The sequence below is a fragment of the Megalops cyprinoides genome, chromosome 18 (assembly GCF_013368585.1).
Source record: "Megalops cyprinoides isolate fMegCyp1 chromosome 18, fMegCyp1.pri, whole genome shotgun sequence".
Taxonomy (NCBI): Eukaryota; Metazoa; Chordata; class Actinopteri; order Elopiformes; family Megalopidae; genus Megalops; species Megalops cyprinoides.
In genome coordinates, this window is record NC_050600.1 from 1,472,818 (window position 1) to 1,484,757 (window position 11,940).

The following is an 11,940-nucleotide window of genomic DNA, read 5'->3' on the forward strand; positions in this document are numbered from 1 at the left end:
GTGATAAATAAGTAAACAGGTGACTCTGCATGAGATTCAGCAGATCTACTGTTATATGTAGAGTTGTTAAAACACTGTTTTCCAAACCGAGTGTTCTTCCTGCCTGCTGTTCTGATCAGGTGCCAGGTGTTCTTACCTGATCTCAGTCTGTCACTCAGCAGCTATGCTGGGGGCTCCAGATGTTCTCTCTCACACGCTGGACTCTGCACTGCTGGGTGTCTGTCAGAGCCCAGTGGAGACTCCTGACACAGAATGGAGCCTCTTCAACACTGAGGGAAAGAACACACACACAGAGCCTCCATCTGACTGACTGCTCTCTGCTATGGGAGATGAAGGTGGAATGCTGGAACAGGTATGGTTTGTACTTTCGGTTTTTCAGTGAAAAGCAGACCTGTTACACCACATTCTAATCAGTCAAACATGTCAGAAACAGGGAACAGATAACAAAAAATAAAGCTAACTTCCTGCTGCAGTTGAGAGACTGTGATTGTGTTAATGAGTGGAATCTCTTCTCTCGTTTCCCACACTGTCCTTGAGACTGGGTTATTACTGTAGTAAAAGCATTGTGATGCACTCCATGGAGGGACAGACTATAGTGTTCTTACTGCCACAAATTTGTTGCATCTTGCTGTGCTTTTCTTTCAGGTGTACCCCATATGCCCAAGACCCATTACGGTGAAGTATTCACAAGGTTTATGAATCATCCCTCACATGTTCTCAAGAGCCCCTGCCAAAAATACTGCTTCCCACCCCCCCAACACATACACACACACACTTCAAATTCTGAGCACCGAGTATGCCACAAAAGGGGTGGGGCTGTTTGGTCACAGTAGGAAATAAGGGGTTTCTGGAAAAAGAGAGAGAGAGACAATGAGAGAGAGGGAAGAGAGGTAGAAAGGGATGTCTAACAAATCTAATGCATGTCCAGATTGCTCAGTGCATTTAATCACATGACTTTTTAAACACATCTATCCATCCACGGCTCTCAGGTAACCACAGAACACAGACAAGCACCGAGTCCATGGATGTATTTATTGGTCAGAGATTACAAGGCAAATGACAGTGAATTTTGGCTTTGAAAAAGTAAAACACATTTGTATAAAAGCAGGTGATACAAACGGAAGATGGAAGTGTTTTAAAAAAAAAAAGACTAACGGACAACACAAAAGTCACTTGCTAACACCCTTACGAGTCTTACACCTGTGAACAATCGCATTACTTACACAAAAAATATTTAAAACACTGATTCATTGCATCCAAATATATGACAGCAGGTATATTTTTTTTCTTTCCACCAACACTGAACTAGCAACAACATTTCAGTCAGGCCCTGCACCAACTCCCCTGTTGGTGGAGTCGCCCCAGCTCAGCCAGGGGCTGTCTGTCACTCCTAGGAGCGAATTAAGACACGAGAGGGCAGTCTCCCCTTTCAGACTTAAGTTCCCTTCCCCCCATATCTTTTACCCTCTGTATGTGCTTCTCTGTGTGTCTTTATATATATGTGTGTGTGTGTGTCTGTACGTGTTTGCAGGCCCACAGAAATCACAGGCTAATAATTATCTGATTCTTGCTCTGTTCAGTGCATATGCAGCATCATAACTGACATTTATATATCATAATGTAAAATGGTACTTGCAAACAGCCTCCACCATTTTAGCAGGATGTCAGTAACCATCTTGATTTAAGGGAGCAAACCAGTGCACATGTGCAAAGTCATCAATGCAAGCAGTCTCATGCTAATGATGTTTCCAACGGTTGGATAACACAAAGAATACCAACAAGAACACGCATGTCAGTGCATCCACCAGAACTCATGGGATAACAGACAACAGGATAAAAATTATCCATCTTTCAGAATTCATTTACTTAAAAATATATGACTGTTTTATCCAAATTGAAGAGGTTATTAAAATCTAAACATTAAAATGATTATTTGGTTTGACAGTGTGCAACAGTGTCTCTGATGACCTAATGGAATGTCTACTGCATACAGGAAGCATTCTGAAATGAAAACGGTGATCGGGATAAGATCTTGGAGCAGCTTGGAGGCAATACGCGTGAGACCCGTGAGTCCGGTGCAGCAGAGCACAGCACAGGAGCCTGAGGAGGGAGAGAGACGGGGAGATGCAGACAGGAGCCGGAGGAGAGAGAGAGACGGGGAGACGCAGACAGGAGCCTGAGAAAGGCCAGGAATGCAAGACTTCCAAGGCTGAATCGGGAAAATCCAAGGCTGAATCAGGAGAGGGTATACTCCTCTGTAAGACAGAGACTGTGTGTGTGTGTGTGTGTGTGTGTGTGTGTGAGAGAGAGAGAGAGCTGAGAGTGAGAATGAGAGAGAGACGGAGAGGGAGAGGGAAAAAAGAGTTAGAGCTAGAGAGAGAGAGAGAGAGAGGGGGAGAATGAGGGTGAGAGAAGGAGAAGAGATGGAGACAGAGTGAGAGAGAGAGGAGAGAGATGTGGGCCGGCCGGGCTCTCGCTGGGACTCCCTGGGCAGTGCTGTGGGTCCTCGTTTGGCCTAGCTGTCATTGCCGAACACGGTGTTGAGCTGCTGCGTGACCCGGATGAAGGTGGTCCTGCGGCTGAGCTCCTTCAGTTTGGCTGCGCCCACGTAGGTGCAGGTGGAGCGCACCCCTCCCAGAACATCTCGCACCGTGTCCTCCACAGGGCCCTTATACAGCACCTCCACCGTCTTCCCCTCCGACGCCCTGTCACACACACGCACGCACACAAAGAAACATACAAAGCCTTAATTCAGCCGTAACACAGCACCTCTACCATCTTCCAACTTACCCTATGCTCTAACTCTCACCAGTGCTGACTCTCACCAGTGCTGACTCTCACCTGCGCTCTGATTCTCACCTGCGCTCTGACTCACCTGTACTCCGCCACTCCGCCGGCATGCTTCTTCATGGCGGTGTCGGAGCTCATACCGTAGAACAGCTTGTACTTCTTCCCGTTTTTCTCGATGACCTCGCCCCCGCTCTCCGTGTGACCCGCCAGCATCCCGCCCAGCATCACGAAATCCGCTCCTGCACCTGTCAGTCAAACGGTGCAACCAATGGTATCGTGCCACAAATCACTCAGACCGGCAGCACAGCCAACCACCGCAGACAGCCCTGAGACACCGTCACCTCTGTGTCAAACAACTGTAAATCACTGTGACCACCAGCTGGAGCTCAACAGCTGCACTGAAACTCACCGAAAGCCTTAGAGACATCCCCTGGGCAGGTGCACCCCCCATCCTGAGGGAGAGAGAGAGACATGAAGTAAGAATGTAGTGTAACTGTAAGGAATAAAGAAATGCAGCTCCTTGTAATCATGGCTTAAGGAGATGATGTAAGTGTGTATCACTGCAGTAACACTTGCTCAGATGATGTAACAGTGTAACTATAGACACCATGGCTCAAAAACATTATGTAAAAATTCAATTCTGGGATAACCATGTCTCACAGAGATGATGTAAACATGTAGTTTCTACAGTGACCGCAGCTCACAGAGACGATGTAAACGTGTAGTTTCTTCAGTGACCGCGGCTCACAGAGATGATGTAAACGTATAGTTTTGGTAGTGACCGCGGCTCACAGAGATAATGTAAACGTGTAGTTTTGGTAGTGACCGCGGCTCACAGAGATGATGTAAACGTGTAGTTTCTGCCGCGACTGAGGCTCACAGAAATGATGTGTCCCCCAAGGCCGTGGGCGGCATCGGCACACTCGATCACAGCGCTCAGCTGGGGGTACCCCACACCCGTCTTCTTGCGGGTGGTGCACACAGATCCTACAGAGACATACCGGGGGGGTCACTGCACTGCAAACATCACTGTACCCCTCTACAACAGTGAGAGAGCCGAGGAAGGAGCTTCATACAAGACACCGCAATGCAGGTGTTACACACCACGCAAAGCTTTCCACAATGCTGTAACTAAGTAACTCCAGCGCACCGCAGCAGCGGTGAGATATTGCACAAATCCTTAATGACAGCTAAGACCCTGATGTAATAACTGAAGGCGAGTCACAAATGGCCTTTCAGGGTCAAACAGGTCCTATATAAACTGAGGAAGTGCCATGATCAGAGGAAACTGAAGAATGTTTTAATAAAATGACAATGAGCAAACAGCACAGAAGAGACTGAGGTCAACTGATTATGACATCACCTGGTCCGATGCCTACTTTGATGATGTCAGCGCCAGCCAGAATCAGCTCCTCCACCATCTCCCCAGTGACCACATTCCCTGCCTGTGAAAAAAGACATCACAGTCATCACCACCACCATCATCCTCACCTGCCTCTGAAATCATCATCATCATCAACATCATCATTACTGTCACTGCAAGCATCGCCACTCTGGCTGGCACTTCCACTGGGCGCGGCTGTGAGCGACTGACCATGATGGTGTGGGAGGGGAACTTCTGACGCACGTCCTTGACGAAGTGGACGAAGTGCTCGGAGTAGCCGTTAGCCACGTCCACACAGACGTACTGCAGCTGAGGCACAGCGGCCAGCACGGCGCTCAGCCTCTCAAAGTCCCCCTCGCTGGTCCCCGTACTGATGGCCACGCTCTGCAGAGACACACGGCGCAATGCACACAAGGAAGGACCCACATCCAGGTGCACACGTGTTACACACCCAGCGATGCTTTTCACAGTGTTACAAGAATAAAGTACCCTTAGCACAGTGCTGTAACATTACAGAGAGACTGTGTTTCACATTAGCTGACGGCCATGTCAGCACATGATCTTTCAGAATGACAGAAGTTCTACAGAGACTGTAGAAGGAGAATAATTTAGTGAGAAACAGCACCCCCTCCAAGTTCTGGTCAAAATGATTCATTACAAACTAACAGCTCGCTCCTACGTGTTCGAGGTAACAAATGAATAACACAAAAACTAACGCCAGGGTCTTTATACTTTACACAATTTGTATGCCTCACTTTTTTAGAGCTTTCCATTGATAAAGCTGAAAATTAACTACTCATGAAAACATTATGGAGGATTTCAAATCTAGAAGAAGAAGAACTCATGTTCCCTCTATAACCAATACACCCACAACCCCTATAGGACCCCTCAACCCACTCGCTTGATGAAGGTTATCATTGATAAAATGAAACAGAGAAATATAAGCAGTAATGATAGTCATTTTGATGATTATAAAAACAAACTGAGAAAGACGGCATTACTGTTTATGAACACTGTACCTCCAGGCACTCGGGGTGCTTAGCAGCGAATTCCTTCCAATCCTCTACAGCATAGTGCTTATGGATAGCTGTGAAGAGAGTGAACTGGGGAGAGAGAGAGAGGCAGAGTTTCAAAGCCTGTCATTCAGAGTGTGTGTAGGTACAGTAGGTGTAGGAGTTGACAGTGAAAATCAGTTTAGAGTACATCCACTAATCCTAATCTAAAATAGATGAGTACCTCAAATCGTCTGCTCTTATCCATCAGGCCATGCAGACAATATACAGATCTGTTTTGAACTTATTCAAGCTGGCATGGTGAGGAAGAGGAGGTCAGGGGACAGTGCCGCAGCACAGCAGGGAGGTCAGGGGACAGTGGGACCCGGGGGACCTGCGGTTACGGCTGACAGTTAGCTGACACAGATGTGTCTGTACAACCTTGTGCAGGGCCACGGCCATCTCGAAGGTCCCCACGGTGTCCATGTTAGCAGCGATGATGGGAATCCCCCTGTAACTGCCCTTTGAGTTCCTGAAGGAGAAACTGCGCATCAGGTCCACCTGAGACAGAGAGGGAGGGGGAAGGAGGAGGGAGACAGAGATACAGAGAAGGGGGAATGGAGAGGGAGAGAGGGGGAGAGAGAAAGTTCAGAATAATAAAACAGTGAAAACTGGGGATGGTGGCTGTGTGTGCTGCATGAAAAGTTATATTATGAGCTAAAAGCAGTATTTACATACAGGCAAAACATTGGTGCGTTGCCACAAAGACTGATATTGGTTGGCATAGTCAGTTTAAGGGGAGTGGAGTTATGTCAAAGCAGTCATGCTCAATGCTGAAGGTAGGAGCACAGGCAACGGGCTTACCCAAAGCCTTTTAACGATCTTTATTTCGGCAGAATATCTACTGCTAGGGTTGCCAGTATTGGGGTTTTTAACGAGAAATGCAAATATGGTAATTCTAAGGACCAATGTGTCAATATACGACGACCGGTGGCCAATGAGGTATTTTTCAGAAGAGACGCGACCGAAAAGTCTTGGAGATTTGTCCTGTAGTCAAAAGAAGGTTCGGGATCTGAATTTACGGAGAACAGAGCGTGACGTCGCACGCACCCGGAAGCGTCGCATCAAGCCGTACCTCGCTGCGGGACTTCAGCGTGCTGCGTTTGGGACGCAGCAGGACGTCCTTGAAGTCCAGCTTGATGTCGTTCTCGATGCGAGGCATGTCTCTGGCGTGTGGGGCGAGTCCTCCGATCTGTCTGTGAGGGAGAGCACTCGTTTACTGCACGCATGTCGGTTCTTCTTCGCACGCATCCGCCCCAACGGAAATATGAAAATATGGTGGGGGGAACACGGGATAACTTACACACGTGATGGCATAATTTGCGAGTCTTTTGTCTAAATTAGACACATTGCATTCAGAATAACAAGAAAAAAACTGCTAGTTAGTTACATATCAGTGCACTTACATAAACACAAGCAAGTAGCTTCCCAGCTAAAACGGATTAATTCAAAGGTTGCCTACACCCACCTGTTCTTCCTTTAGCCTTCGTTTGGTTTAATGCACGTGTCAGAGGTAGCGTTATTTCAATAAATATGTCTTAGATTTCGTGCTTGTTGGGTCAGCCGGGTATTGACAGCGGTTCGCTTAAAGTTTGCTCTGCAATCTAACAATCAAAAGTGCAGCTAGCTTTTTACCCTGCAAGAAAAGTCAGTTTACAAGGTTAGCAGATATCTTCTGTATGTATAAATACGTTATATCGCAAAAAGTATTTAAGAGCTAGCTAGTTAGCATGCCACTGAATCTAATAAAGCTATATCGACAGCATTAACATAAAGCATTAGCTTTCGAAATAAGTAGGCTAGAAATATCTATGAACACAAGCGCTTGCTCGCTAATGGGCCGTTTATAAATCTCCCTCTCTCTCGCTTCCTGGTTGCAAATGTACGCGCTGTTCTGAACTGTAAAATCGCTTCGTGGCCACATAGGAAATGTAGTGTCACTCTTACAGTAATTTCAGTTCACTCCCATTGGGCAGTGACAGTAAAGGAACTACAACGGAGTTAATCTCCTGATAAGCATGCTTAGACTTCCGTTTAGCGCGGTGTTTTCTGGGGGCTGTATTTCACACTAAAGGAAACTATAATAACTGCAACAACAGCGGTGACTTGTGACATTACTGGCATCATAGCTGGTGTCGTAACTATAGCAGCACTTAAAATCGGAACAAGCAATGGCATGGTAACAAATTTTATATTCCTATGCCTTAGAAAGGTATGCTCGATATGTATGCTCTCTGACTACATTTTACGGAAATGTAATTACCCGGACCCCTTTATCTCACTTCGGAGGTGAGATAAAGACGGAGTTATTTTGAGGTCGCACAGGAAATACGGCGGAATTGAGCGACGGAGAGAGATTCCGAGGGAAAGAGGGGTAGTGTCTGGAGTTGGGTTGTCTAGAGCTTCGTCATATCATACTAGTTTTTGTTTCTATCAAATAACCTGCCTCCTTCAAAAATAACGTTTTTGCGGTTTTAGAGACCACAAGATTTTAAAATGTTGATTAAAGTTAAGGTAAGAAAACGTTGGCTACGCTAAGCTAACAGATGTAAACATAAAATGATTTTATGGAATTCAAAGAGAAATGTTGCCTAGCGAGATAACTCAAGATTAGGTAGGTATCTAGTTAGTTTGACAAGACCTATATGTAGGCTAGCTAGCAAACTGTTTAGGTATTCTAACCTTAGCCGTGAGAGCAGGGAGTGTCGACCGTAACCTAAACCGGAGAGAAGCCGGGAGCTAGCGAACTATTTTCTGAGCTGCCGATTAAACTGTTTGTACTTAGCTAATGGTACAACCAAATTGCATTTCTAATGAAGAAAAGTATTATAAATTGACTGTGATCGCGCCGTGTTAGTGCCGTGCATTATCGTTCGCTCCGGTCGTAAGTTTTCTCCCTGTCATTGCACCCCGTAACTTCCCCTGCCTCTTTCACAGACTCTAACTGGCAAAGAAATCGAGATAGACATAGAGCCCACAGACAAGGTAAGCTCCCTGTCAATGTCATGTTCTGTGCTGTAGCGTCGAAGTAGTCACTGTGTACTGCATGTTATTTACCGCCACTCCTCATTGTAATAAATACATAATGCGCTGTATTCTCCAATCAGTCAGAGTGTACATACTGTAGTAACCCCCACTCTCGCAGTGCAGTGTTGACGCACTGCAGCGTCCAGTCAGTCGTTGTGTATTTTACTCGGTAATCTTCTTTTTCAGTGGAATGATCTGTGATGTCCAGTCAGTAAGTGTGTGCATACTGTATGATTCTATCTCTCTCAGGTGGAGAGGATTAAAGAAAGGGTGGAGGAGAAGGAGGGGATTCCCCCTCAGCAGCAGAGACTCATCTATAGCGGGAAACAGATGTGAGTCTGAAAGACAGCCAGCTCTGGTTGTGCCCTCATTGCCTGAAAGATGCTCTGTTCAGCCATTACACAGCTTTGTGTATGCTGTGTTAACACCCTCTCTCTGTCATCACCCTGCCCTCTTCAGGAATGATGAAAAGACAGCGGCAGACTACAAAATCCAGGGGGGCTCGGTGTTGCATCTGGTTTTGGCGCTAAGAGGAGGGGTCCTCCACAGTCCCAACATTCAGCTGTCCCCCTTGTAATCGCTCGTCTCGCTGTGACCACCTCGGAGTTTCTGTTGGCAGCACCAAACGCACATTACCGGGCACACCGTCTACTCTGAGGTTCTGAAAATCGTCTGCGCTAATTTCACGCTGCTGATGGAGCGTCCCTCTTTGAGTTCCTGTGTAGAATATGTTGTAGTCAGCTCCGCCTCCTGTCTTTGAGTTCCTGTGTAGAATATGTTGTAGTCAGCTCCGTCTCCTGTCTTTGAGTTCAGCGTGTTAAGATGAGAAAGCACCATGGCGCAGTTTGGTGAGTGCTGACTGAGATGGTGACACTGCTTTTTTTTTTTTGTGAAATAAATCTGACCAATCAGAGTGCGACATGTGTGGCTTTTCTTGATCCTTTGGGGAATTAGTATTCCTGCTTCTCTGATTGCCACGAGCTGTTGTTGCCTTGAGCAAGGTGCCTGCTAAGCCAATTATGTGATGTAATTAGTAATAATTAGTAATGTAATTGCCAGCTCCAGAACACAAAGGATCCCTTTCTTGTCTCTGCTCCATGCAGAGCCCTGGTTAGTCTGGTGTAGCTGGGCTGAAAGTGATTCCTGAGCATGCTTTTATAGTGGCAAACCATTGTCTGCAGGTGTAGTTTATGAACTATGCACCTCTGGCATATCCTCTTCTGCCATCTGCAGTCATGCAGCGGTTGACCTTTTTGGTCTTTGAGTGTTTGATGCCATGGAAAATGGAGGCTTTTGACGTTGCAGCTCAACATGAATTTATTCCACACCATGAGCTGCAGTTCCCTTGCTGTGCCTGTAAAACTGTGGGGGGCGCTGCAACGCTGCAGACAGTTTCCATAGATGGAAGGAGCTTGAAGGGAGTTTGAGGTGTAAGAGGTAATACAGTGGCACAGAATCCGTGTTGCATCTGAAATGAGTGCATGTCAGGGGTTTATTCTGCCAAGGGAACATAAGATAAATTAAATACATTCATACATACATACATATAACTTCTTGCTTTCCAGGGTTTCTGTTGCTATTTTCAGACTGCATGTGTGTTTTTTGCTGAACACACTGTTCTAAAAACATCAGAGGGATGATTTTTTTTCTCTGAGGGAAAAAATCAAAATTTGGCCACTTTCAGCTGCAGGCTGAACTAAGTGAGACGGTGGGGCGGATACACCAAGCAGACGTCATGTACACCTCTGCACCAGCTTACACCATCAGCACTGACACCAGCCTTACCCCCGGTGTAAAGTCCGTCCTGACATATTAACACCTGAGTTGTGTCTGAGACATTGAACATTCTGTGCCATTTACTACTTTAGTTCGCAAGTATGGAAGTGTATTGGGTGGTGCTAGGTGTACTTAATATGCATATGTTAAAGGTCATAGCATAGTGTTGATGACTCCAAATTAAACCTTTTTTTTGTGAGAAGTTTACACCTACATGGCAGTAGATGTGTGATGGTATTCTTGGAAACGTGTAATGCACGCTACAGACTTGCATACTCAGTGAATTGGAACAGTCATGTTCGTCCTCTCTCCAAATAAACACAGAACATCTGATTCAGTTCAGTATGTAGAGTTTATTTCTTTCTTTATATACATTCACGTGGAAACTCATACAAAATCTAAAAGAAACATCTCCAGTAGCGACAGCACACTTCCGTGTGAAGCATTTTTGTGTATGTTTGTGTGTATAATTTGGGGTCTACTGGTTTCCCAGTCACCCCTCTTATACAAACTAGACTCTTAGAAAAAGGAAAACATTCACTATGGAGACAAACATTCATAACAATAAAGATTCATATAAAATCTCTCTGGATCACAATTACATTGTGTAAATAGATGGTTATTAATATCGTCCTAATATTGCATGGCTCTCAGCTTTTTTCTTTCTGACCTGACAGATACATTGCAGACACTTGTGGAGAGATTCAGCTGAGTTCAGTGTTTGTGTGCGACATGACTGTTAAACTCCAGTCATCAGAAGCACACAGGCAGCATTTCCATGTTTGTGTCAAGGCAAAGAATTTGGACATTAAACATTAGAATATAAAACAGGCCAGTGTGGTTTAAAGTGGTGGGCTAAGCACAGGCTGCAGGCAGGTTTGTGGCTACAGTGCAGTTATAGTATTCGTGATGTTTTGATTAGCTTCTTAGAGAGAGAGTTCCTGATTTGAGAGGTTTTCAGCATTATGTTATGGAGTCTGCAAAATGCCCATGTAGATGTGAGATGTTTTTATGGGATGTGAGTGTTATCAGCATCACTTCATTACTGGGGTCATGGAACTGAGATGTTTGTGGTTTGAAATGCAATAAAATGGGGGATTTGGAAAGTGTTACATCACAGGTCTTAGAGGGATACATCTATTGGCACTTTTCATGTTATGAGTCTACACTAAATCATAGGTATAAGTGACATTAGTAACTACTTCACTACACTCCATAATCCCAACATGGATCTATCTCCTTATCATATATACATACATCTACAAGTGTTCCAACAGATGATGGTGTCTGGGTGTGTCACTGACAGCTTTCAGGAAAGACTGGCCATGTCTCACCAGTATGTGTGTATTCTGTGTCCTGCAGAGAACACTGCTGTGGATGAAATACGTGACACAGCGTGAGATGCAGCCTGTGGGTGTGAGCACGTCACCATCAGCCACCTCGCTGCGTAATGCTGTGTAACACCCACAGAATCAGTGAGTGTAACTTAACGCTGGCAGAAGAACATCTTCAGAATGTGGAGCCCAACACTGGCAGAGTGTGTGTGTGTGTGTGTGTGTGTGTCTGTGAGTGGAGATGGTTTGGGGAATGTGCCACATCATCTAAATCTACACAGAGAGCTCTCCTGTAGTCACCTGACAGCACAGTCAGCTCCTGTTATTACCGTTTATTTAGGAGGGTGCACACACTATCAACAGCAGCTCTGTGATCAGAAGAAGACAGCAGGCCCTGGGCCACAGCTACTCTATCATATTACATGTAAGTTAACAAGAATAGATCTAGGAATGGTATTTTTACACCCAAAAGTAAAGTGCCTCCGTGAATCTGCAGAAGAGGAGGTCTTCCATGAAAGCACAACTTCAGTACAGCACAGATACAAAAACACCTTAAGACATAGAGGCCTCTCTAATA

General features: G+C 45.5%; 2 protein-coding genes across 3 annotated transcripts; one reads left to right on the top strand and one right to left on the bottom strand.

Moving 5' to 3' along the window:
• Positions 1-2,397: 2,397 nt before the first annotated feature.
• Positions 2,398-7,072, bottom strand: gmpr2 (guanosine monophosphate reductase 2). Of its 2 annotated transcripts, none has more exons than XM_036551536.1 (10): positions 6,695-7,072; positions 6,302-6,418; positions 5,608-5,727; positions 5,194-5,277; positions 4,385-4,558; positions 4,154-4,235; positions 3,671-3,777; positions 3,200-3,242; positions 2,876-3,035; positions 2,398-2,705 (listed from the first exon to the last, which is right to left on the bottom strand). In XM_036551536.1, the coding sequence occupies exons 2-10, from the start codon at positions 6,386-6,388 to the stop codon at positions 2,516-2,518; spliced, it is 1,047 nt and encodes a 348-aa protein (XP_036407429.1). In that variant the 5' UTR covers positions 6,389-6,418; positions 6,695-7,072; the 3' UTR covers positions 2,398-2,515. The 2 variants fall into 2 exon arrangements, with proteins under 2 accessions (XP_036407429.1, XP_036407428.1); XM_036551535.1 differs by having other exon boundaries at positions 6,302-6,422.
• A 493-nt stretch (positions 7,073-7,565) lies between these two features.
• Positions 7,566-9,175, top strand: LOC118793316 (NEDD8-like). The gene is made up of 4 exons (XM_036551444.1): positions 7,566-7,740; positions 8,164-8,211; positions 8,503-8,585; positions 8,713-9,175. Exons 1-4 carry the CDS (start codon positions 7,723-7,725, stop codon positions 8,828-8,830), a joined length of 267 nt encoding a protein of 88 aa, XP_036407337.1. The 5' UTR covers positions 7,566-7,722; the 3' UTR covers positions 8,831-9,175.
• The last annotated feature ends 2,765 nt before the right edge of the window (positions 9,176-11,940 follow it).

What these genes read in the sequence shown, in the direction of transcription:
- gmpr2 (XM_036551536.1), bottom strand. Translation starts at nt 6,388, where the DNA reads ATGCCTCGCATCGAGAACGACATCAAGCTGGACTTCAAGGACGTCCTG. An exon ending in CGCTGAAGTCCCGCAGCGAG is followed by an intron (nt 5,728 to 6,301) that starts GTACGGCTTGAT and finishes TCTCTGTCTCAG; the next exon opens with GTGGACCTGATGCGCAGTTT. An exon ending in AGCACCCCGAGTGCCTGGAG is followed by an intron (nt 4,559 to 5,193) that starts GTACAGTGTTCA and finishes GTGTCTCTGCAG; the next exon opens with AGCGTGGCCATCAGTACGGG.
- LOC118793316 (XM_036551444.1), top strand. An exon ending in ACATAGAGCCCACAGACAAG is followed by an intron (nt 8,212 to 8,502) that starts GTAAGCTCCCTG and finishes TATCTCTCTCAG; the next exon opens with GTGGAGAGGATTAAAGAAAG. An exon ending in ATCTATAGCGGGAAACAGAT is followed by an intron (nt 8,586 to 8,712) that starts GTGAGTCTGAAA and finishes TGCCCTCTTCAG; the next exon opens with GAATGATGAAAAGACAGCGG.